General features: G+C 45.9%; 1 protein-coding gene across 1 annotated transcript; it reads left to right on the top strand.

The window, feature by feature from the left end:
* The first annotated feature begins 213 nt into the window (after positions 1 to 213).
* On the top strand, positions 214 to 21,498 carry MLKL (mixed lineage kinase domain like pseudokinase). Its single transcript, XM_052656525.1, has 12 exons — positions 214 to 226; positions 1,682 to 1,811; positions 2,029 to 2,494; positions 4,438 to 4,509; positions 5,612 to 5,807; positions 6,840 to 6,937; positions 8,007 to 8,163; positions 10,816 to 10,900; positions 13,622 to 13,773; positions 14,099 to 14,148; positions 14,349 to 14,489; positions 21,381 to 21,498. Exons 3-12 carry the CDS (start codon positions 2,041 to 2,043, stop codon positions 21,410 to 21,412), a joined length of 1,437 nt encoding a protein of 478 aa, XP_052512485.1. The 5' UTR covers positions 214 to 226; positions 1,682 to 1,811; positions 2,029 to 2,040; the 3' UTR covers positions 21,413 to 21,498.
* The last annotated feature ends 1,704 nt before the right edge of the window (positions 21,499 to 23,202 follow it).

Raw genomic sequence — 23,202 nt, 5'->3', positions numbered from 1 at the left:
AAGCCAGATTTGGTTCCAGGCCAACTACTTTCTCTAAACTAGTACTACTACTCCTACCTGTTTCATTGAACTGTTGAGATTAACTTTGTTTAAAACTGCTTTGGAAACTGTTTCCGTGGCCCTGTACTTATTTAAATGCAACCTTCTCCCTAACTTAGTGTCTTCATCTACAAAAATAAGATAACCGCTGTGACCTCCTGGTTCCGAATCACTTAGCCTGCAGCAGGTAGGTAGAGCGAGTCGGGATCTTCACTGTTAGCATCATTCGTTACTGAACCCAGTTGCTTTTGGTTGCATGTACAGCAAATATGATTCAAACTGGCTTAAGCAATAGAGAAAGTTATTGGTTCTTGAAGCCTGTAATTGAGTAACGGGATAGACCTCAAATCCACAAACGGATTGCTGATGGAAGGAGGAACAGATTGTTACAGAAAATATGAAGGTAGTCCAAGTGGCACTAGTGGTAAGGAATCCACCTGCCAACGCAGCAGAGGCAAGAGACTCAGGCTCCACCCCTGGGTTGGGAAGATCCCTGGAGTAGGAGACGGCAACCCAGTCCTGTATTCTTGCCTGGAAAATCGCATGGACAGAGAAACCTGGTGGGCTACAGTCCACGGGGCCTCAGAGTAGGACACGACTGAGCACACACACAGAGCATTAGGAGCAGAGAAATGGAAACTGTGTAGGCAACACAAGTGTCTACCGCAACTCTGCTGAGCCTGGGAAGCTTCTCAGTCTTTACGCAAACGCCTCTGAGGGACCAGCACTTATAACAAGAAGTCTTACCAATGCATCGGCCAGTGGGGAGGCTGAAGCAGATTTACAGAGTGCTAAAAACCCACTAGGGAGGGATGAAGATGTGGACCACGGAGGCAGGCACGCTCAAGCACTGGAAAAAGAGACAGAAAGAAAAGTTTGAGATTAACAGAAGCCGGCTTCTATTACAGTCCTGAACATCCTCGGCTGGCTGTGGCCAAGGTTGTAAACTGAGGCTTCCAAGGCCATCTTCGGTTGACAAAATTTATTTGACCAACACAGTGTCGGACTGCATAGTTTTTAAAACATTTTGTGACTTGGTTGTGGGATTTTAAATTGACAGATTAAATATAAAAATCCAGATTTCTGACTGCTCTCTAAAAACTAGAAAATCTACCACTGGGCCCTTTATCCTTGATGAGCAGCAGCTGTTGACTTTACTGGGTAATCCTTACCTTCTTTAGACAGGATCTGAGCGTTTCAACCCACTGTCCTATGGCCACCCCTATGCTTTGGCAGGATATGCTTGTTAGAATAGGCTGACCTGCTTTAACAAATTGACCCCAAAATGTAATGATTCAAATGCAATAGCAGTTTATTCCTTGCTCACTTAGCAGTCCCTGGCAGTCATTCCAGGTTTATGAGTGGCTCTCCTCCGAGCGATGCTTCAGGGATCCAGGATTCTACATTCTTGGGCTCCACCACACCCAGGGCTACATCCTCCTATACAACCAGCGGACAGCGTGTGGAGGAGACAAGCCTGACTCAAACCCAAAGTAACACTTTATTGCGCATACCCCTTCTGTGAGAAATAGTCATATGGCCCCATCAAGCTGCAGGGAAGTCTGGGAGATGTAGTCCTAGCTGAGCCAATTTGTTGTTTATTCACTAAGTCATATCGGATTCTTTGTGACCCTGTCTGTAGCCCTCCAGGCTCCTCCATCCATGGGATTTTCCAGGCAAGAATATTGGAGTGGTTGCCATTTCCTCCTCCAGGGGATCTTCCTGACCCAGGGATTGAACCCACAGCTCCTGCCACATCTCCAGCATCGCAGGTAGATTCTTTACCGCTGAGCCACCGGGGAAGCCCCTGGCAAAGCCAGTACTTCCCAGCTAAAACTGGAAGGTTTTGGTGGACGCAAGCCATCTCTACCTTACATGAAAACAATAGGAAGACCTCTTCAGCCATTTAAATCACAGACACCCTTGATGTTCCCTTATCCCAGTAGTAAATATGAAGGAGATTCCCGGAACTTGAACAGATTCCATCAGTTTCTTCCAGGAATGGATCAGCTGAAGCAGATCATCTCCTTAGGCCAGCTTATCTACAACCAGTGTGAGGAGATGAAGTACTGCCAGAAACAGAGCCGACGTCTAGGGCACCGCATCCAGGGCCTGCTGCAGCCTCTGCAAATGCTCCAGGACCAAGGAGAGAGGAACCTGCCCTCCCAGATAAGCGCTGCGCTGAGCTGTTTCCAGGCTGCCCTAGAGGAAGCCAAGCAGCGGATAGACAAGTTCAGCAATAAGTCCGATATCCAGAAGTTTCTAACAGCAGGGCGCGACAGCATAATCTTTGGTGGGGTGAACCAGAGGCTGAGCGATGTCTGGGAGGAACTCTCTCTGCTGCTCCAGGTGGATCAGTGGAGGCATACTTCAAGCCTCAGCCCAGGAGTGTCTTGGCAACAGGAAGACCAGCAGGATGCAGAGGAGGACAGGAAAGCTATCCAAGGACTGAGTGGTGAGGATTTTTTTCAGGTGGGGGATGCACAGCAGGTGTATTAGTCTCATTTTGGTTTACCAGAAAATCAGGAAGGTTGACGAGGTTTGGGCAGGTATCTGTCGATGAGACTCAGAATTCCAGACGTCTGAGTGGAGGGGGTGCCCGCCATGAGGCTACAGCCAGAGTGTGGATGTATGATATGACTATATGGGAGTGAAGACTTGGGGCCAGTAACTCAGCAGAGCCAGGGGCAAGAGTGGAAGTGTGAGTGCCATCAGACCACGTCGGAGGCTGTGCAGACATGGCAGTGGCTGGGGTGAGAGTGGCCTGGGCTGGACTGAGTGGAGGGCAGGGCTCCAAGGGAACGAGATACGGGCTGGGCTAGAGAGGAAACAACGGAAACAGATATGACTTTACACTTTTGCAGACTGTGGTGATGTTAATTCCAGATCCTTTGCTCTTATTAGGGTTGTGGGTGGAGGGAGAGGAGTTAAGCGTAGAGTTTCGATGAACCGTCCAGGCACTGGAACTCAGAGGGATAACCATTCTCACCCTTGATGTGGAGGATGGTGCATCCCCAGTCAGGTCCGCAGGAGACTCTCCGGCATCACAAACCAGATGTGGAAGAGACCTGTAGGCAAATGGTTTTTTGTTTGTTTTTTTGATGAGGAAAAGTGAGGCGTTTTTAATTCCCTCAACCAAACACCTACCACCAAGGAAAACTGGAGTCAGGAATTGGGTTGAAGTGATGTTGAAAGCATCGCAGCAGCTGATCCTGCCCAAGAGCAGGACTGGTCCCTGGCCTTCCTCATCTTTAGCGTTCATTGGTCCACTTTCTGGTAGAAGGAGGCACCTCGGTGTCATCAACTTGGAGGAAAGGACATACTTCCTGCAATTGTGTGAAAACATTTTGACTTGGTAATACTTTCACACAGGACAAAATTCAAAAGGCATGAGGTGGAAATTTGCCTCTCACCCTTGACAGCAAAAGTTCCATTCCCAGACACATGTTCTCTTACCAGTTTCTTGAATAGCCTTTTGGAGAGTCAAGTATCTATTTTCTTTCTTGTTGTTGTTCAATCAATAGCATACTAAGCACACTGTTCTCCTTCTTGTTTTTCTCATTAAATAAGCTCATTAAATATTCTTCCATATACATACCCATAGAGTTGTCTAGTATCCTTTGTTTATAGGGACCAGATATATTCAAGGAGCTCTCTATTGATGGATATTTAAATTGTGTCCAGTTTTTCACTATTGTTAATAGTTCTACAGCGAGTCTTTTTGTATGTATTTCAGGATCTCCTTAGGGAAAATTCCTAAAAGTTGAGTTACTGGGTCTAATTGCTAGATCAAAGAGTATGGACATTTTAAAACTTTGATACAGGTTGGCAGATTAACTTCCACATAGGTTTTAGAAATATTAATGCTATGAACCAGGTATGTGTTTGTCTGCTGAGATTTTCCTGGTTTGAGCACTGAAGGTCTCATATCCTCAGAGCTCCTCAGTCCTAAGAAAACTGGGATGGTTGGTCACCCTATCTAGTATATGATCAATTTTTAACATATTTCTGAATATGTAAGTCAGGATATATATGACTATAGCATGGTTCAAAAAAAAAACCTCAGTGTCTTAGAGAAGGAAATGCCTTTTTCTCATTCAGAGAAAGTCCAAGAGACTCTCTAAGGTAGCTGTCGTCCTTCCAGGATGTTTCAGTATTGTGGCATTTTCATGTTGACACAGACTTCCCTGAAAATTTCTTTCACTTCATTTCTTGGCCAAAGCAAGGCACGCAGTCATGCGTCAGGGCACTTCCTGTCTGCTTAGAAGTGGAGAGCCAGATATTTGTGAACAGTACTCATTCCTACTGTAATGAACATGAGAGAAGAGAAAAGGATATCTCAGTGTGCTTTCACTGAGCATTTCTGTTTTTGAGAATTTGCTGCTGTTTTTCTTGCAGAGAAAGAAACTGTAAAAACTTTATTGAGGCAATTGGAGAACATAAAGGAAACCATCGAAGCCGTGCAGAGCTGTGAGTTGCCACGTACCCTGCTGCTTCTGGCTGCCCCAAACTAGAAGTCATGAATTTGTTAGGAACTTCGGGCTTCCCCACCCCAGCCTGGTCCATTTTCTGGCCTGGATGGCTGCAAGCAGCCCACAGGTTTTGGGGATGTGTTCATGGCTGGCCTAGGCTTTTGTGCATGGGGTCGTGTTTGAAGAGGATTTCTTGACCAGCAAGATATCTTCCAGCACCTGTTAAAGTGCTGACAACTTCCTGTCTTTCTCTTTTTTTTCCCCTTGTGGCTTGGGGGATCTTAGTTCCCTGACCAGAAATTGAACCCATGCCTCCTGCAGTAGAACTCAGAATCATAACCACTGGACTTCCAGGGAAGTCCCCTGATGACTTCCTGTAGATAGCATCAAAGCTTCAATTCATTTGCTGAAATTCCAAGAAGAAATTCAAAATCCAATACATGTGTATGTATGACTGAGTCCCTTTGCTGTACCCATGAAACTATCACAACATTGTTTGTTGATCAGCTGTACCCGAATACGAAATTAAAAGTTTTTAAAAATTAAAAAAAAAGAAATTCAAATCAAATTAAAAATGCTTAGCCATTCTACACATCTGTGAGTCTCTGCTTTATGCTAGAGCCTGTGTATAGAGGAAACTAAGGTACAGAGAAAGACTCTGTCTTCTGAGAGTTGCCAGCCACGGCATAGAGTAAGGGAGACGAAAGACACACAGCAGCAGTGGGGTTACTGAGCTTAAACTGTGTGTCTGCCTATCAGAACTGAACTCACTAGACAAGATGCCAAACGCTCAGGCGCCAAGCTGTTGTGCAGTAGGAGGAGATGAGAGAGATGGACTGAGATGGGGTGTAGGCTAGAGACAGGCTGGATCCGAAGAAGAGGGGAAAGAAGTACATGAGACGTTCTGTTACCGTCAGCTGTGTCTCTACCAGTCACTCAGAGGCACTGGGACCTCTCTCCCGGGAGGAGGCAATCAGAAGCTCCAGGCAGACCCAGCTTGGTTCACTAGGAGGGGCTTCCCCCTCAAGCGTTGCTAAGATGCCTCTTCCCTCATAAGACACCCTCCTCAGCTATTGACTGTTTATTACCTTCTCTCCTAGGGATGAGGTCAGATTCACAGAAACCCAAGAAGGGGTTCCCACAGGATCAAATCAAGGAGATTAAGAAGGAGGAGCTTCCAGAAGCCGATTGGATCCTACTAAAGGAAAATGAATCCAGCACACTTTATGAAGGAAAATACCATGAATCTCCAGTGGCCATAAAAGTATTCAACAACTCCCAGGCCAAAGACATTGGGTAAATTGTTTTATATGGTTCTCTCCCCTAGTTGCTTCCTGTCTGTAACTCAAGGAGAGGGGCAGACTGTCTCCATATTCTGATATGGCAGAACTCAGACCCCAGAGGGTTAAATATTGGCTCTCTGTTATTAAGGTACACAGTCTAGGCTTAAAGGTACGTCTTCCAAAATCGATTCTAGAAACGTGTCTTGTTTATTCATGTATTTAGATATTTTTAAAGGCAGCTTCCCTTTCTTCGCTGTTTCTTGGGTTCCCATCCCTTTCACGGATGATAAAATATTTTGTTTGTATGTGTTCTTGCGGATGTTTTTATACACGTGCTGTTATTATACACGTGCGTTTTAAATGTTCACAGATGTAGTGTGTCACGTCTGCCACTTGCTTTTCTTACCATTCTCACTCAGCGTCATGAAACTTATACTCTGCTTGTAGTCCTTTCCTTCTGACTGCTATCCATGGTGGAAATCCACAGTTTGCCTCTTTTTCCAGTGATGGAACACAACCTGCTTCTAACTTTTGCCCATCAAAAATAACACTGCCATAGGTATCCCTTTATGGCCCTGTATGGGAATTGCTTGGGGCTGTATTGCCAGGAGAGGAACTGGTGGATCATAGGGTATGCATATATTAAGTTGACTAAGAATTACCAGGTGACTCTTTAGAACAGATTGTATATGCCTATCCTCACCCCTGGGAGATGCTGATGATCCCTCAAGTGAAAGTGAAGTCGCTCAGTCGTGTCCGACTCTTTGTGACCCCACAGACTGTAGCCTACCAGGCTCCTCTGTCCATGGGATTCTCCAGGCAAGAATACTGGAGTAGGTTGCCATTTCCTTCTCCAGGGGATCTTCCTGACCTGGGGATCGAATGTGGGTCTCCCACATTGCGGGCAGTCACTTGACCATCTGAGCCACCAAGGAATGGCCAATGATGCCTCAAGCCCCACGCACATACAGATGGTCACTACACCGAATGTTTTCTGAAGGACCTCCCCAACCTGAAACCCTCTTTTCCCTTTTTATTCTCATAGAATAGTGAGGCATACTTTCAATAATGAAATCAGAACCATGAAGAAATTTGATTCCCCCAACATCCTGCGCATGTTTGGGATTTGCATCGATGAAACAGGTAAGAGGTGCCTCCAGGACTGGGTATGCTGTCTGTGGCCTGTCATATATCTTTGTGCTTTATTGCGTTGTTTTACAACAACAGCTCAAAGGGTGGCATCTGCATGGTGCTTTTATTATTGACATCCGTTTTTTCGCATCCCACGATGCAGGTTCCCATCTTCTTTCAGGAGAAGAGGCTTGAAGTTGGCTTCAGCCTGAGGGCTGGTTTGCACTAATGCAACCACATCTCTTCCTGCTGATTCACTGGGAACCAAGGAAATGCTTGTTCAGATGCTGACCTGGGTGATGAGTGTATTTTGTTGCAGTAAAACATTGCAAAGCTGACTGACCCAAACAAGGAATCTAACCTTGATCATTAGTGTAGCGTGAATCTAAAAGCTAAATTAACCTGCCCTTTTACCAAGAACTTCGTTTGTCAGGTTCATTTTCTTTCTTTTTTTTTTTAAATGTGGCTGCATTTCCTCTCACAGTGTGGCTTCTCCTGCTGGTTACGTTTTGCTGCTTTTGCCTGCAGAGAAGACAGAGCAGCTCCCTTCTTATCCCCTCTGGAAGTTTCTGCACAGGCTCAGGTGACCTGACTTTGGAGCACAGAATCCCAGGCTAAAGGAAAACTTCTAGTAATATTTATCCTCCTGGGTGACTGACTCACTCTGTGTACGTCAATAATATTTATCCTCCTGGGTGACTGACTCACTCTGTGTACATCAGTTCTTACAGGTCTCGTGGCCCTGCCCTGAGGCCTCAGCTTCCTGTCTGAGTTCCCCTACTCAGCATATTTATTCAACTTCCTGTGAGCACTGTCTGGACAAAGCAGGCCCTGCCCTCTTGGGTTGTAGTGTTGAGTCGGGGAGTCAGTTACTCAAATAACTAGGGGAAGTGTAGAGTTCTGACATGCCAAAGGCCACAGAGAAGAGGCATGGGGACTCTGTGGGTATTGGACTCATTCAAGGAGTCAAAACATGTGAGATAGGGACGGAGAAACACAGCAGAGCTGCGTCTGTCTCTTGGAGAGAGGGTGGGATGGGCTACAAAAAACAGGACCTCTGAGCAGGGGTGGATCTTCACAGCAATCAGCTCTTTTCCATCAGTGACACCCCCTCAGTTGTCCATCGTCATGGAGTACTGTGAGCTCGGGACCCTGAGGGAGCTGCTGGATCGGGAAAAGGACCTCACCCTGGCCAAGCGCATCATCCTGGCCCTGGGGGCAGCCAGAGGCTTGTACAGGTACCAGCGTGGGGAGAGGGTGCCCAGAGGAAGAGGATGAGTCTGCCTCCCTTTCTGCTTGACCCAGAAACAAGCAGAGAAGAGGCTGGAAGCCTCCTTGAGCAAATCACCACATTTAGCAAATAAAAATACAAGAGGTCCAGTTAAACTTGAATTTCAGATAAGCAATAAACAATTTTAGTACAAGATAAGTATGTTCCAAATATGACACCAGATATACTTTTACTGAAATTTCAGATATACAGAATTCCATATAACCCCTATACTTTTTTAGTACTTTCTTTTTTGTAAATTATTGATTTTTTAAAATTCAAAATCATCTGGATGTCCTGTATTTTATCCACCAGCTCTACCTACTCTCACATATAATCTACGGTTCCTTTAGCCTAAGGGCCCCCTAAAATCGGTCACTAACAGACCACATACATAGTTATTACCATATTCACAGTAATCCCAATATTATTTATGTAATATTTTCCTTTTGATTAGCTCACTTTGTAAAAAAAAAAAAAAAAAAGGAAAAAACAGGGGACATTTTCTATTACTACCATAAATTGGAGACCAGAATCACTTAGCACGAAAAGGTGACCACAAATAAAACCAAAACAATGTTATTAAATTCTGGTTAAATGTTGCTGCCTAGCAAAAGATCTGCAATTCAGACCAGCATTATCTTTTCGCAGAGGAGATGTTAGCAGATTTAGAGAAGTGTCAAAGACCTCCAGCACCAAACTGAGACTTTCTTCTTGACATAATCAGAAAGATTGGGATTAAAAGAATACCTTTCTTACTATATCACCTTGCATGCCACTTATCCCATACTTTGGGGAATACTTCCTTAGCTCTTTCTTGGAAATCGTACAACTTATCCTCCTCAACTTTGTACACTAGTGGGTTGTGTGAGAAGGATTTGGACTGTAGGGGACACTGTGCCTATCCAGACGACCGCTGACCCTTACCTGATCTGCACTCTCATCCACCACTCAGCATACTTTGCTGCTAACAGCTCATCGCCGCCATCTGTAGAGGAACATCCAAGGTTGCTAGAGCCTCTAGGCCCTGAGAGCTGAAAATGCCCAGGAACTTTACAGCCCCCTGTCCCTGACCCTGTTTCTCTCCTCCCCTCCCTCACCCCAACCCATAGTCACTGAACAACCGCTGTGGGTACAGAAGTCCAGCTCCTTTGCTTCATGCAGAGCAAACCCTGAGGGGCAGTTATTCTCAGAGGTCCCCGTGGGATTAGGCTGAGCCTGGAACTTCACCTGAAGTCACGCCTTCGCTTGATTTCTCCTTCTCTGCCCTGCTTCCACAGCTCCCTCACTGGTTTCCTGGGACTATCTTCTCTTTTAAAATTTCACTCACTGATTTATCTTTGGCTGCCCTGGGTCTTCGTCGCTGCACGGGCATTCTCTAGGTGTGCGGAGCGGAGGCCGCTCTCCAGCTGTGCAGAGAGGGGACCGCTCTCCAGTTGTGCGGAGAGGGGGCCGCTCTCCAGTTGTGCGGAGCGGGGACCGTTCTCCAGTTGTGTGGAGCGGGGACCGTTCTCCAGTTGTGTGGAGCGGGGACCGTTCTCCAGTTGTGCGGAGAGGGGGCCGCTCTCCAGTTGTGTGGAGCAGGGCCGTTCTCCAATTGTGGAGCCCAGGCTTCTCACTGCAGTGGTTTCTCTCGTTGCAGAGCTCAGGCTTCAGTACTTGTGGCATGAGGGCTTAATTGCTGGAAATACCTTCCTAATCAGTTACTTGTACAGTCCATGCTCATGATCTGCTTCTGGGAGAACCCAACCTGAGACTGACTCTGTGATAGAAGCCCCAAATGGGAGGCAGGAGCTCCATTCATCCAAAGAACTTAGGCAGGTTCTTGACCACTAGTGCCACTTGGGAAGTCCCCACCACTTACTGAGTTGGTGGAAACCCCAGCTTTCCATTCTGTTTCAAGCAGAAGGGTCCTAGATATGGCCCAACCATCCAGCCACGCCTCAGCCCTTTGCTTTGCTCACCGCTTCCCAGGCAGAGCCCCACAGAAGCGTGCAGCACACAGTTGTCAGATCTCACCTCTGCATCCTGGTTTTCCCACTAACCCATGGATACCTACCCAAGAAGAAGGCTTGGTACTGACCAGCCTCATCATCCCGGTAGTGACTGCCATGCTTTTCAAGAACGTCTGTGCGGGGGCTTCCCTGGTGGCTCAGTGGTAGAGAATCCACCTGCCAATGCAGGAGACGCGGGTTCGATCCCTGGTCCAGGAAGATTCCACATGCTGCAGAGCTGCTGAGTCCATGGGCCACAACTACTGAGCCTCTGTTCTAGACCCCGGGAGCCGCCACTACTGAGTCCATGGGCCACAACTACTGAGCCTCTGTTCTAGACCCCGGGAGCCGCCACTACTGAGCTCATGGGCCACAGCTGCTGAAGCCCACACGTGTCTGGAGCCCGCGCTCCGCAATGAAAGAAGCCACTGCAATGAGAAGCCCCAAACTAGAGAGGGGCACTGCAACCAGAGAGTGGCCTGCGCTCTCCACCACTAGGGAAAAGCCCATACAGCGACAGAGACCCTGCGCAGCCAAAAATAAAATAAATAAATAAGATTATTTTTTAAAAAAGAAAGAAAGTCTGTGCAAAGGTCACTAACGTACCCTGCCTTTGGTCACATCAGGCTGCACCATTCGGAAACACCCTCAGAACTCCACAGGAGCATCAGTAGCACGAGCTTCCTGGTGACTAAAGACTACAGTGTGAAGGCAAGTGTGGCCTTCCGGGCACCCTCTGAGTTTGACCCGTGTGACTGTTTGGTGCTGGGAGAGGCATGCGTGTTTCCGTAAAAGCCTGTGCGGGCTTGTTTCTCTGCCTTCACCGTGGAACTGGCTGAAGCGCTTCCGAGCTCAGCGCTTCCTATGCCTGGACAGTGCCCCACAAGGCCCGCACTGGACAGACTCAATCCTCCCTGCCCTTCTGATGCTCATCTCCCCCACTGTCCACCCAGCAGGGGCGGGCTAAGAGCCGTCTCCTCTTAGATGCCTGGACACCACTTCTTGTCCCTGCAACACCCATGAGGGTGTCTTCTTAGGTCCAAGGAGGCATCCAGACTCACAGACTGGCCGTGGCCCACACTTGGCACCTGGAGGCAATCAGAAGGGTATCATGCAGGAAACACACCATGCCACCTAGGCAGCATCAAATCCTTCCATCCAGTGGGAGCCGCCACAGTCCTCCAGGAGATATCCTCCTCAGCCTCACCCCAAGTGCGAGAGAAAGAGGCTCCTCTCTGTGGGTACAGGAGAAGCTTAGAAGCCTCACGACTCACAGGAGTCAATATTCTTTTTTTAAAAACTGGAGGAGTTTGTGTGTGTGTGTGTGTGGTATCACTGCGTTTTCTATTTATTTATGGCTGCACTGGGTCTTTGTTGTTTTGCAAGAGCTTTCTCTAGCTGCAGCAAGTGAGGGCTTCTCGTTGCAGAGGCTTCCTTGTTGTGGAGCACAGGCCCTGGGCACTTGAGCTGCAGTAGTGCAACCTGCGGGCTCTAGGTAGTTCTGGGTTCAATAGTTGTGGCTCACGGGCTTAGTTGCTGTGTAGCATGTGGGATCCTCCTGGACCAGGCATCAAACTTGTGTCCTCTGCACTCTTATCCACTGTGGTTCCTGATCCACTGGGCTGCCAGGGAAGTCCTCGATATCCTTTTATAAACTCCTCAGGCATGCCTTCCAGTATCCCCGCAAGGGGTGTGCCAGGTATGAGTCAGCACATAGCCCAGCACCCGTATAGCTCTTCACAGTCCCCACCGCCCCGACCTCTCATCCATAAATGACTTCCTGGTCACTGGTCATTTATTAATCAGCAGCAATATATATTACTTAGGAGCATAAGTAACAGTCTGCTTTTGTCAGGTTCCCAGGGGAATAGAACTAAAAAGTTCACTGACATTCGGATTGTCTTGTGGATGAGGAAAGGGTTTTGTTAACCTCATGTCCACAGTTCCCAAATGCTAAAAGAATATATTCTTTGTCATCTGAAGATAGCTTTCTCTGAATAACAAGAGACAGGTCTTTTCCACCCTTCAAATGTCTTTCCCCACCACTCAGTTCAATTTAGTTCCATCGCTCCGTCATATCCAACTCTTTGCGACCCCATGGACTGCAGCACACCAGGCTTCCCTATCCATCACCAACTCCTGGAGCTTGCTCAAACTCATGTCCATCGAGTCGGTGATGCCATCCAACCATCTCATCCTCTGTCGTCTCCTCCTGCCTTCAATCTTTCCCAGCATCAGGGTCTTTTCCACTGAATCAGTTCTCTGCATCAGGTGGCCAAAGTATTGGAGCTTCAGCTTCAGCATCAGTCCTTCCAAAGAGCATTCAGGACTGATTTCCTTTAGGATGGACTGGTTGGATCTCCCTGCCGTTGGTGTAATATAAGAAAGTGTTCCTAAAGCACGGTGTCTATACCACTCTCCTGGTGCTCATCACATGTGACTGTAACATGTGCTATTCAGCTTCTCACCCCTGGTGGTTAGTGTGGAGCCAGACGTCAGAGGATGTCAGTGCTCCTGAACTTGTGAATAAGAGGGAGGAGCCACGTAAGCATCTAATTCTTGCCCCAGCTTTGGCTCCCTGGCTGCATTTGGCACAGACAGCCCTCTGCACACAAATGGTGCTAATGACAGATGTACACGGAGCAGGAAGAACACACTCTCCCATGACTTGTGCTGTGCCTTCTTTAAGAGCATGGCATTGGCCAGGTGGGGTCAGATACGACAGAGAGGATCGCCCGTGTTGTTGGAGGCTTTTCGTTTCTTTGTTTTTGTTTTGTCTGCCTCCAAGAGAAAACGAGCCATCGGTAGCTCCAGGCACCCCTGTCCATCCTAACACAGGGGAGTTATCTACTGAGGAAGCCCTGTACATATCTAATGCGGTAATATTAGAATAACTACAACATGCCAAGTCTTATGCAGCAGAGCAGCTAAGCTGTGAGCCACAACTGCCGAAGCCCGCGTGCTGCAACTCCTGAAGCCCAGGCGCCTGGAGCCTGTGCTCCCAACAAGAGAAGCCACCACAGTGAGAAGCCCGAAGCTGGGGAGTAGCCCCCGCCCTGCTATTAGAGAGTAGCCCCCACTCTTTGCAACGCGCAGACAAAGACCCAGCACAGCCAAAAATCAATCAACTAATTAATTTTGAAAAAACATACCAAGTTTTACAGGTGCTTGACAACCATCATTTCAAGTAATCCTCACTCTCATTTTTACAGAGAGGAAACCTCTTTGTGTTTCTCTCAGTCAATGCACCATAATAGATTGAACCCAGAATGCAGCCAGGAGAGTAGCCACACGGCCAGGAGACCTCACTGGAAACATCCCGAAGGAAAAAGACCATCCCCTGACGGTCACGTGTAGCACGAGTCCCTGCCCTCTACTTCCCACCTGAGAGTGTGCCGTTTCTTTCCACCTCTGAGTCACCTCTCTCTCTAGCTTGCAGGATTTGAGTTGAGCAAAACACAGACCTCCATCAGCCGACGAACTAGAGGAAAAGCAGCAGAGAGAGTCAGTTCTGCCGCATACATCTCACCCCAGAGGCTGGAAAATGTGTATAATAAATACGACATAAAAGCCGAAATATACAGGTATGTTTATGTTCTCGTGCCAATTCTCAGATGAACCTGACAAGAAAGTCCAAGTCAAATGCCGGTAGGGAGGAGCATCCCTGGAATGTAATTGATGGTGACGAGAAAGTTCACCGTGGGGAGTTCCTGGTGGGCTAGTGGTCAGGATTTAGCACTCCCACTTCATGGCCTGGGTTTAATCCCTGGCTGGGGAAACTGAGATCCTACAAGCTACACAGTGCAAAAAAAAGAAAAAAGAAAATTCTCTGTGTTTTCTGGAAATGGCTACAGGGCATGGAAAAAAGGAAACTTGTTATCACTGTTCGTTTTCTTGCTTTTCTTTTAGCTTTGGAATTGTCCTCTGGGAGATCGCCACTGGGAAGAGCCCATTTGAAGGTAACCAGTGTGAAAGCTGACTCAGAGGTAGACTAGAATTAAACATCAGTGCTGTCCTGGCCGCTTCAGTGGGGTCACTGGAAGCTCCTATGTCTCCAGTTTTCAGGGTCCCTAGGTCTGATGCCAGCCAGCAGCAGCCAGAGGGATGTGTGGGTGCCAGAGCAATCTTTAAGCCTCCCGTCATACCATTTCCACTCCAGGTTGTGATTCCAAGAAGATCTACCAGCTGGTGGCTGAGTCTCGGCACCGGGAGCCAGTGGGTGAAGATTGCCCTTCACAGTTGCGGGAGATCATTGATGATTGCCGTGCCTATGAACCCTCCAGGAGGCCCTCTGTTAAAGGTAGAGCTCTTTCTGGTCTAAAGAGCATGGACCACACGTGTTACTTAACATTTGTGAAAGATTTTCTTTGTGTATCACAACCAGGGGTGGTTTTGCCCTTCGGGGAACACTGACAATGTCTAAAGACATTTTTGGCTGTTACAGCTCAGGGGAGGTGGGATGGCGTGGACATGTCCACTGGTATCTGGTGGACAGAAGCTATTCAACATCCTAGGATGCACAGGACAAGCCCTACAACAAAGATTATCCGGCCCAGATTATCAGTAGCACTGGAGTTTAGAAACCCTGCCCGAAGGGCATTGTTTAGTCTGAAGTGGGTTGGGAAGGCAGATTATTCCAGCCTATACTCTTTCTGTAGCTCAGAGGAGTACTATATTGGGCATCTACCGACCTGGGGAGTTCATCTTTCAGTGTCATATCAGTGCCATTTTAGTTCACTGATTCCTAAAATATCGATGTTCACTCTTGCCATCTCCTGTTTGACCACTTCCAGTTTACCTTGATTCATGGACCTAACATTCCAGGTTCCTATGTGCAGGGGTTAATAGTCAGCCACCTGTTGCTCTGGCTAAGCCATGAGAAAATCACCATGGGAAAAGAATAAAAGCAAAATATAACAATACAGCATAACACAAATGAAAGTACATTGGGTTGATCAGTTGGGGTCATCATACCCTGCAAAGCTAAGCAAAAACATAGTGTGGACCTTGGAACGCCGAGTCAGCGCAAGTTCAGAACGCTGTTTGTGCACACACTAAGATGTTTTCCCAAGGCATATGTCGGTCTATGACCTCCAGCTAGGTGAGAGCCCTTGTACAAGAAAATAACAAAGATAGTTTAAAGTAATCAATAAAGTGGGAGACGTGACCGGGGACACAGGAGGCTGACTTCATCGTAGCACAACAGGTACTTTCTGCTTGCCAAGACACTCAATAAAAGTGGTGCGACTCCAAGGAACAGGGCTCTTGACCCAAGAGGTCTTGAGTCCCCCAGCCCCATCTTTAAAACTTAAATTCTGTCTCTAGTTTCTTTTCCCTACACTGTGTGTCAGCCACTTTCGAGCCCTACCTGCAGTGCTGGCGACAACACCGATGCCATATTGTTACAGCATAGGACTTTTACTTCCATCACCAGTCACATCCACAGCTGAGTGTTATTTTTGCTGTGGCTCCATCTCTTCCTTCTTTCTGGAGTTATTTCTCCACTGATCTCCAGCAGCATATTGGGCACCTACCGACCTGGGGAGTTCATCTTTCAGTGTCCTATCTTTTTGCCTTTTCATACAGTTCATGGGGTTCTCAAGGCAAGAATACTGAAGTGGTTTGCTATTCCCTTCTCCAGTGGACCACATTTTGTCCGAACTCTCCACCATGACCCGTCTGTCTTGGGTGGCCCTACATGGCATGGCTTATAGTTTCACTGAGTTAGAATGATCTCTGTTCGTTTCCAAGGCAAACCATTCAATACCGCAGAATACCAAGACTGTGCCCCAACCCATAATGCTGAAGAAGCTGAAGTTGAACGGTTCTATGAAGACCTACAAGACCTTCTAGAACTAACACCCCAAAAAGATGTCCTTTTTATCATAGGGTACTGGAATGCAAAAGTAGGAAGTTAAGAAACACCTGAAGTAACAGGCAAATTTGGCCTTGGAGTACAGAATGAAGCAGGGCAAAGTCTAATAGAGTTTTGCCAAGAGAACGCACTGGTCATAGCAAACACCCTCTTCCAACTACACAAGAGAAGACTCTACACATGGACATCACCAAATGGTCAACACCGAAATTGGATTGATTATGTTCTTTGCAGCCAAAGATGGAGAAGCTCTATACAGTCAGCAAAAACAAGACCGGGAGCTGACTGTGGCTCAGATCATGAACTTTTTGTTGCCAAATTCAGACTTAAATTGAGGAAAGTAGGGAAAACCACTAGACCATACAGGTATGATGTAAATCAAATACCTTACAGTTATACAGTGGAAATGACAAATAGATTCAAGGGATTAGATCTGATAGACAGAGTGCCTAAAGAACTATGGATGGAGGTTCGTGGCATTGTACAGGAGGCAGTGATTAAGACCATCCCCAAGAAAAAAGAGAAGCAAAAAGGCAAAATGGTTGCCTGAGGAGGCCTTACAAATAGCTTAGAAAAGAAGAGAAACAAAAGGCAAAGGATAAAAGGAAAGATATACCCATTTAAATGCAGAGTTCCAAAGAATAGCAAGGGGAGATAAGAAAGCCTTCCTCAGTGATCAATGCAAAGAAATAGAGGAAAACAATATAATGGGAAAGACTAGAGATCTCTTCAAGAAAATTAGAGATACCAAGGGAACATTTCATGCAAAGATGGGCACAATAAAGGACAGAAATGGTATGGACCTAACAGAAGCAGAAGATATTAAGAAGACATGGTAAGAAGTCACAGAAGAACTGTACAAAAAAGATCTTCATGACCCTGATAACCATGATGGTGTGATCATTCACCTAGAGCCAGACATCCTGGAATGTGGAGTCAAGTGGGTCTTTAGGAAGAATCACTATGAACAAAGCTAGTGGAAGTGATAGAATTCCAGTTGAGCTATTTCAAATCCTGGAAGATGATGCTGTGAAAGTGCTGCACTCAATATGCCAGCAAATTTGGAAAACTCAGCAGTGGCCACAGGACTGGAAAAGGTCAGTTTTCATTCCAATCCCAAAGAAAGGCAATGCCAAAGAATGCTTAAACTACCGCACACTTGCACTCATCTCACACACTAGCAAAGTAATGCTTAAAATTCTCCAAGCCAGGCTTCAACAGTACATGAACTGTGAACTTTCAGATGCTCAAGCTGGTTTTAGAAAAGGCAAGGAATCAGAGATCAAACTGTCAACATCTGTTGGATCATGGAAAAAGCAAGAGAGTTCCAGAAAAACATCTACTTCTGCTTTATTGATTACGCTAAAGCCTTTGACTTTGTGGATCACAACAAACTGGAAAATTCTTAAAAAGATGGGAATCCCAGAGCACCTTACATACCTCCTGAGAAATCTGTATGCAGTCAAGAAGTTAGAACTGGACATGGAACAACAAACTGGTTCCAAATCGAGAAAGGAGTACATCAAAGCTATATATTGTCACCCTGCTTATTTAACTTATATACAGAATACATCATGTGAAATGCCAGACTGGATGAAGCACAAACTGGAATCAAGATTGCCGGGAGAAATATCAATAACCTCAGATACGCAGATGACACAACCCTTATGGCAGAAAGTGAAGAAGAACTAAAGAGCCTCTTATTGAAAGGGAAAGAGGAGAGTGAAAAAGTTGGCTTAAAACTCAACATTCAGAAAACGAAGATCATGGCATCTGGTCCCATCACTTCATGGCAAATAGATGGGGAAACAGTGGCTGACTTTATTTTTGGGGGCTCCAAAATCACTGCAGATGGTGACTGCAGCCATGAAATTAAAAGACACTCCTTGCTCCTTGGAAGAAAACTATGACAAAGTATATTAAAAAGCAGAGGCATTACTTTGTCAACAAAGGTCTGTCTAGTCAAAGGTGTGGTTTTTCCAGTAGTCAGGTACAGATGTGAGAGTTGGACCATAAAGAAAGCTGAGTGCCAAAGAATTGATGCTTTTGAACTGTGGTGTTGGAGAAGACTCTTGAAAGTCCCTTGGACTGCAAGGTGATCCAACCAGTCCATCCTAAAGGAAATCAGTCCTGAATATTCATTGGAATGGCTGATGCTGAAGCTCCAATTCTTTGGCCACTTGATGCGAAGAACTGACTCATTGGGAAAGATCCTGATGCTGGGAAAGATTGAAGGCAGGAGAAGGGGATGACAGAGGATAAGATGGTTGGATGACATCACCAACTCGATGGACATGAGTTTGAGTAAGCTCCAGGGAGTTGGTGATGGACAGGGAAGCCTGGTGTGCTGCAGTAATGGGGTCGCAAAGTCGGACAGGACGGAGCGACTGAACTGATACTTTCTCTCCCTTCCTTCCTTTTCTTTTATCAGCATCCTGGGGTAATTTCCTCTACTGAGACTTTTATTTCACCACGTTATCAGCTGCTCCTCCGTAGTTTCCCTGCACCATCTCCCTCAATGGGAATGCTTCCCTCCCCTACTCTAGATCCAGATCTCTCAGGCTTTCCACGAAGCTCCAGATACAAGAGAACATGACTCACATGCGGTCTATCTAGATACTGGGGAAGTGTTTCCACTGAAGTTGCTACAGTATTCAAAGAAACAAAATCATGTTTTTCCTATCTTTATTGTGATATGTAGCACAGCACAGCAGTGATTCAATATGTATGTTCATTTTTTAAGTCGAAGATAAAGAACATCACATATCCACTCCTGGTTAAAGACTTGAACATTACCACTAACTCAGAAAGGGACCTCCGCATCCCTTGCTTTCACATTCCTCTCCCCTGCTCCAGGAGGAGCCACTATCCTAACTTTCTGGTAGAAGTTTGTCTATGGTTTTAGTTTATTTATTTATTTTTTCAGGAGAGAATATGCTTTTAATATTACAGTTTGAATGATAAAATTTTACAATTATAATACAGCAGGCATACATACAATACAGCATACAGCAGTAACAAAATGAGGAATCATTTCAAATTCTTAAGTAAATCTTATTACATAAGCATACACATAATCTTTAACTCACTTCCCTAACCAAGCAAATGTTAGAAAAGAATTTTTTAAGACATAAGCCTACTAAGACAGAGAGAATGGAAGACAATATGGAAGGAGTGAGATTTTGAGTCTGGAAAGCCAGTGGACAACCAGTAACTAGATTAGCAGATATCCTAGAAAACTGAATCATAAGTCAAGCACGTGAACCAAATGTGAATTACATGGCAGAATTTCCAGGGAATTATGGGTCACATCAAGTATTTCTGAAAGCAAGAATGATGGAAAGAAGGGAGGTTAAAACAGTAAAATAAGGAAAATTGGTTGAAAAAAACTCCTTAACCAAGGTACACTAAATTATGGGCTTTCCTGTGGCTCAGCGGTAAAAAAATCTGCCTGTAATGCAGGAGCCTCAGGAGATGCAGGTTTGATCCCTGGGTTGGGAAGATCCCCTGGAGGAGGAAGTGGCAACCCACTCCTGTATTCTTGCCTGGAAATTCCCATGGACAGAGGAGCCTGGTGGGCTACAGTCCATAGGGTCACAAAGAGTCAGACACAACTGAAGCAGCTTAGCACAAATGTATAAGGACTTTGGAAGTGATATCATGCTATATTCTAGCACAACTTTCTTCAGTTGATCAGGTAGTATGAAGAAATGATTTGAAATTCATCCATGCTAATGTGATGGTTTAAACTCATTCTTTTCCACTGCTGTATCACAGGCCACTTAGATAACCATGCATGTTACTTACCCCTTCCTCTATCTATGGATATTTTAATCGTCCTTTTAGGAACCTCACCCTTAAACATTCTTGTGCATGTATCCTGGGGCACACAGGTGAGACTATCCTGAGTTAGAGACCTGGGGGTGGAGGGCATAGATAAATGAAGATTAAATGCCTGAGAGAGGAACTAAAGAGATAGGTGTCCAGGCTTCGGGGGCAGTCCCCCCAAGGACGGCGCCACTATTTACAGAAGTCTCTGGCACGAAGTCCTTCAAGGCCTGTTCATTGATGGTCCATTGGGAATCACTCTAACAGTCATGTTAGAGAGGGTATCTCATCCCTCCCCTTCCTTTGCCGCATCCCTACCTTTTGAAATGAAAATCTGTTTTGCCGAAAGTTTTACTTTTAAGTTCAAAAGATTCATTAACAAAAGAAACCACTTGTTACACACACAATAAACAATTTCAATATTTAATAGAGGATTGATTGACTTCATTTCAATATATAGTCATTAAAAGAAGAGAAAAACAACAGAGAAAAGTAACAGCACATACATCACCAAATTAGGCCAAACAACCTCCAGACTTCAAAAGTGCTGGGAAGTCCCTCGTTAACAGCAATCTGGAGTCCCCATTTGGAAAGAGGTCCCCGGTAGTGCGTCTACCCCACGGGTGAGACTTCAAATTGCAGTTTGGGGAGCTCCTGCTTATAATCCCAGGCTGCCCACTGATATGAGGATCAGCCTGCATGTAAAAAGGCAGTGATGGTTTCTCTTTAACTTTTACAATGTTGTTGGTTTCACCTCGTGAGTCACAAGATTTTCTGGAACCCCAGGGAGCAGGCCAGGCCTCCAAGGGCTCAAGGAAATCCAAGACCCATTCCCTCTCCGATCTAAAGTGCCGCTTGGCTTCCTGGTAACAATTGGTGTGTTTGCAAGCAGGCACGTAGTCCAGGCAGGCTCAGAAGTCAGTCTGCGGCCTGCTCTCCTGCTTCTGAAGCCTGAACAAGACTACTTCCATTTTGATTTCCCTAACAAAATCTAAGCCTTGGCCTAGCTTCTACCTGAAACTTTCTCTTTGCCCTCATAGCGCAGACGGGCAGACTCAGTGGCGCTTCCTGAAGAATTACCCTTCAGGGTGTATTTTCTACAGCACCTTCTTCTCCTTCAAATTCTCCTTTGTCTTCTTCCTCCTTTTTCCAGGCTCCCTTAAACCCAGGTCCTCCTGGTATTAGAGAATCTAATACCTGAGACTAATTCACACTAAGATGTGTGAGCTTACGTCTCCCACAAGGTAGTTGTATTTTAAAAGTTGTCCAAGTAAAATTACAAAAATAAAATAAAAATAAACTAGCAAAAGTTGTCCAAGTGAGAGGGAACATCACATTCCAAAGGCATGAATGCTGATGGTGTTTTGGACTCCAGCCAGGCCAAGGGGAGTGCAGTTTCTACACTGTTTTGTAGTATGGAAATGTCTTTGTTTCTAACGTGACGGTCAGTTCCTGAGCTTGTCTAACTTTCTGTTCATTCATTCACAGAAATCTTAAACAGACTGTCTTCCTTTTATTAAGCCACGTGTTGAAACTGAAACTGTCCCTGAACAAGGAGCTGGAAGAACACGAGCTGGGCATCTTTTTCTCTCAAATCCTTCAGCATGGATTTATTTATGGATACAGGGGGGCAGCACTTCTCTGTTACAAATAGAAAACAACTCCCGTAATCCATGTCACTCCCAATGATACTGTCAAAAATACACCTTTGATAATAACTCTGATAGTTTTACAAAAATGTGTCTCTCTCTGGATCCAAACCTCTTGGGATTGTGACTTAGCAGCCCCTCCCATCAGGAAGTCGAATCTAGGGCTTCCCTGGTGGGCTCAGTAGTAAAGAATCCACCTGCCAATGCAGGAGACATGGGTTTGATCCCTAGCCTGGGAAAATCCCACATGCCACAGTACTAAGCCTGTGCACCACAACTATTGAGCCTGCGCTCTAGAGCCTGGGAGCCACAACCACTGAGCCCAACTGCTAAAGCCCACCCACCCTAGAGGCCGTGCTTTGCAACAAGAGAAGCCACTGCAATGAGAAGCCCGCTCACTGCACGAAGAGTAGCCTCCACTCATTGCAACTAGAGGAAAGACTTGCGCAGCAATGAAGACCCATCACAGCTAAAAATAAAAAAATAACCAACTTTTTTTTTTAAAAAAAGAAGTAGAATCTACATCGCCACCACTTGAACCTGGGCTGGTGTTGTAACTGGCTTTGGCCAATAGAATGTCGAAGTGGTGGTGTTTTGGTTCCAAGCCCAGGCTTCGAGAGGCCTTACAAACTTCCACCCTGTCTCTTGGAGCCCTCCCCCACCAGGAGCAAGCTGCGCAAGGGTGCTGGAGAAGGAGAGGCTACATGGAGCCATCATACTAGACCAGCCAGGCCAGCAGCTGTCACAGAGATGAATCCGTTTGAGACCAGAAGAACCGCACAGCAGAAGCAGCCCAGACGGCCCATTTACAAAACCATGAGCTAAATAAATGGCTGTGGTCTTAGCCACTAAGTTCGGGGTGAACTGTGACAGCAGTAAACAGCTGGGCAAAGACTGATCCTTCCTCTTTCCCACTGAACTAAGTACAGAATCCCCCTTTGGATCCCCAAGGCCTTTTATCTCTGACGCCAACCTGATCTCCAGTATCTGGTCCCAGAGTGCTCCCGCCAGAGACTGCAAACTCTAATACCTGTGAGGTCTAGTGGGAGCCTAAAAAGTGAGTTGAGCCTGAAGGAGAGACTTCAGGGAACAGGTGAACTTGGTGAAGAAAGGGCAGCCTCTGCTCAGCTGCAGCCTATTTTTATCATATAGGAACAGGACCCCAGTGTTTCCAGAGCCATCCACTTTGTCACATTTTTGGTAAATTGTCCATCTTTTTAAAGATTGGCACTTCATTAAAAATTATTTTTATGCTGTATAGGACAAACTAAATATATTAGCCTAAGAGTTCTCAGAAACCCATGTCTCCTGGATGTAACCTGTTTGTTCTGAATTTTTTTACACCTTTGCTCTTGGTAAGGTGACCTCTACTTGTCACTGCTTTTCTTTCCACCTGAACTCATCCCAAATCATTCAACAGCAATGTGCTGGGCATTGTTCCAATTACTGAGGAGACAACAATAGGTGGGGGCAGGCAGGGAGAGGAGACAATTGGGAGCTTGGGATGAACATACACTTCTATATATAAGACAGATAACCAACAAGGACCTACTCGATAGCACAGGGAACTCTATTCAATATTCTGTGATAGCCTATATGAGAAAAGAATCTAAAAAAGGAGGAATATATTTACATGCGTAAGCAGATCACTCTGCTGTACA

Source organism: Budorcas taxicolor, chromosome 18 (genome assembly GCF_023091745.1).
Source record: "Budorcas taxicolor isolate Tak-1 chromosome 18, Takin1.1, whole genome shotgun sequence".
In the NCBI taxonomy this organism is placed as follows: domain Eukaryota; kingdom Metazoa; phylum Chordata; class Mammalia; order Artiodactyla; family Bovidae; genus Budorcas; species Budorcas taxicolor.
The sequence above is the reverse complement of the archived record's forward strand: the minus strand, read 5'-3'. Positions and strand labels throughout refer to the sequence as shown.

Bases quoted from the DNA above. Each gene is read 5' to 3' on its own strand.
- MLKL (XM_052656525.1), top strand. From the start codon at position 2,041: ATGGATCAGCTGAAGCAGATCATCTCCTTAGGCCAGCTTATCTACAAC. The intron at 10,901-13,621 runs GCAAGTGTGGCC...CTCTCTCTCTAG, and splicing joins CTAAAGACTACAGTGTGAAG to CTTGCAGGATTTGAGTTGAG. The intron at 13,774-14,098 runs GTATGTTTATGT...CTTTTCTTTTAG, and splicing joins ATAAAAGCCGAAATATACAG to CTTTGGAATTGTCCTCTGGG.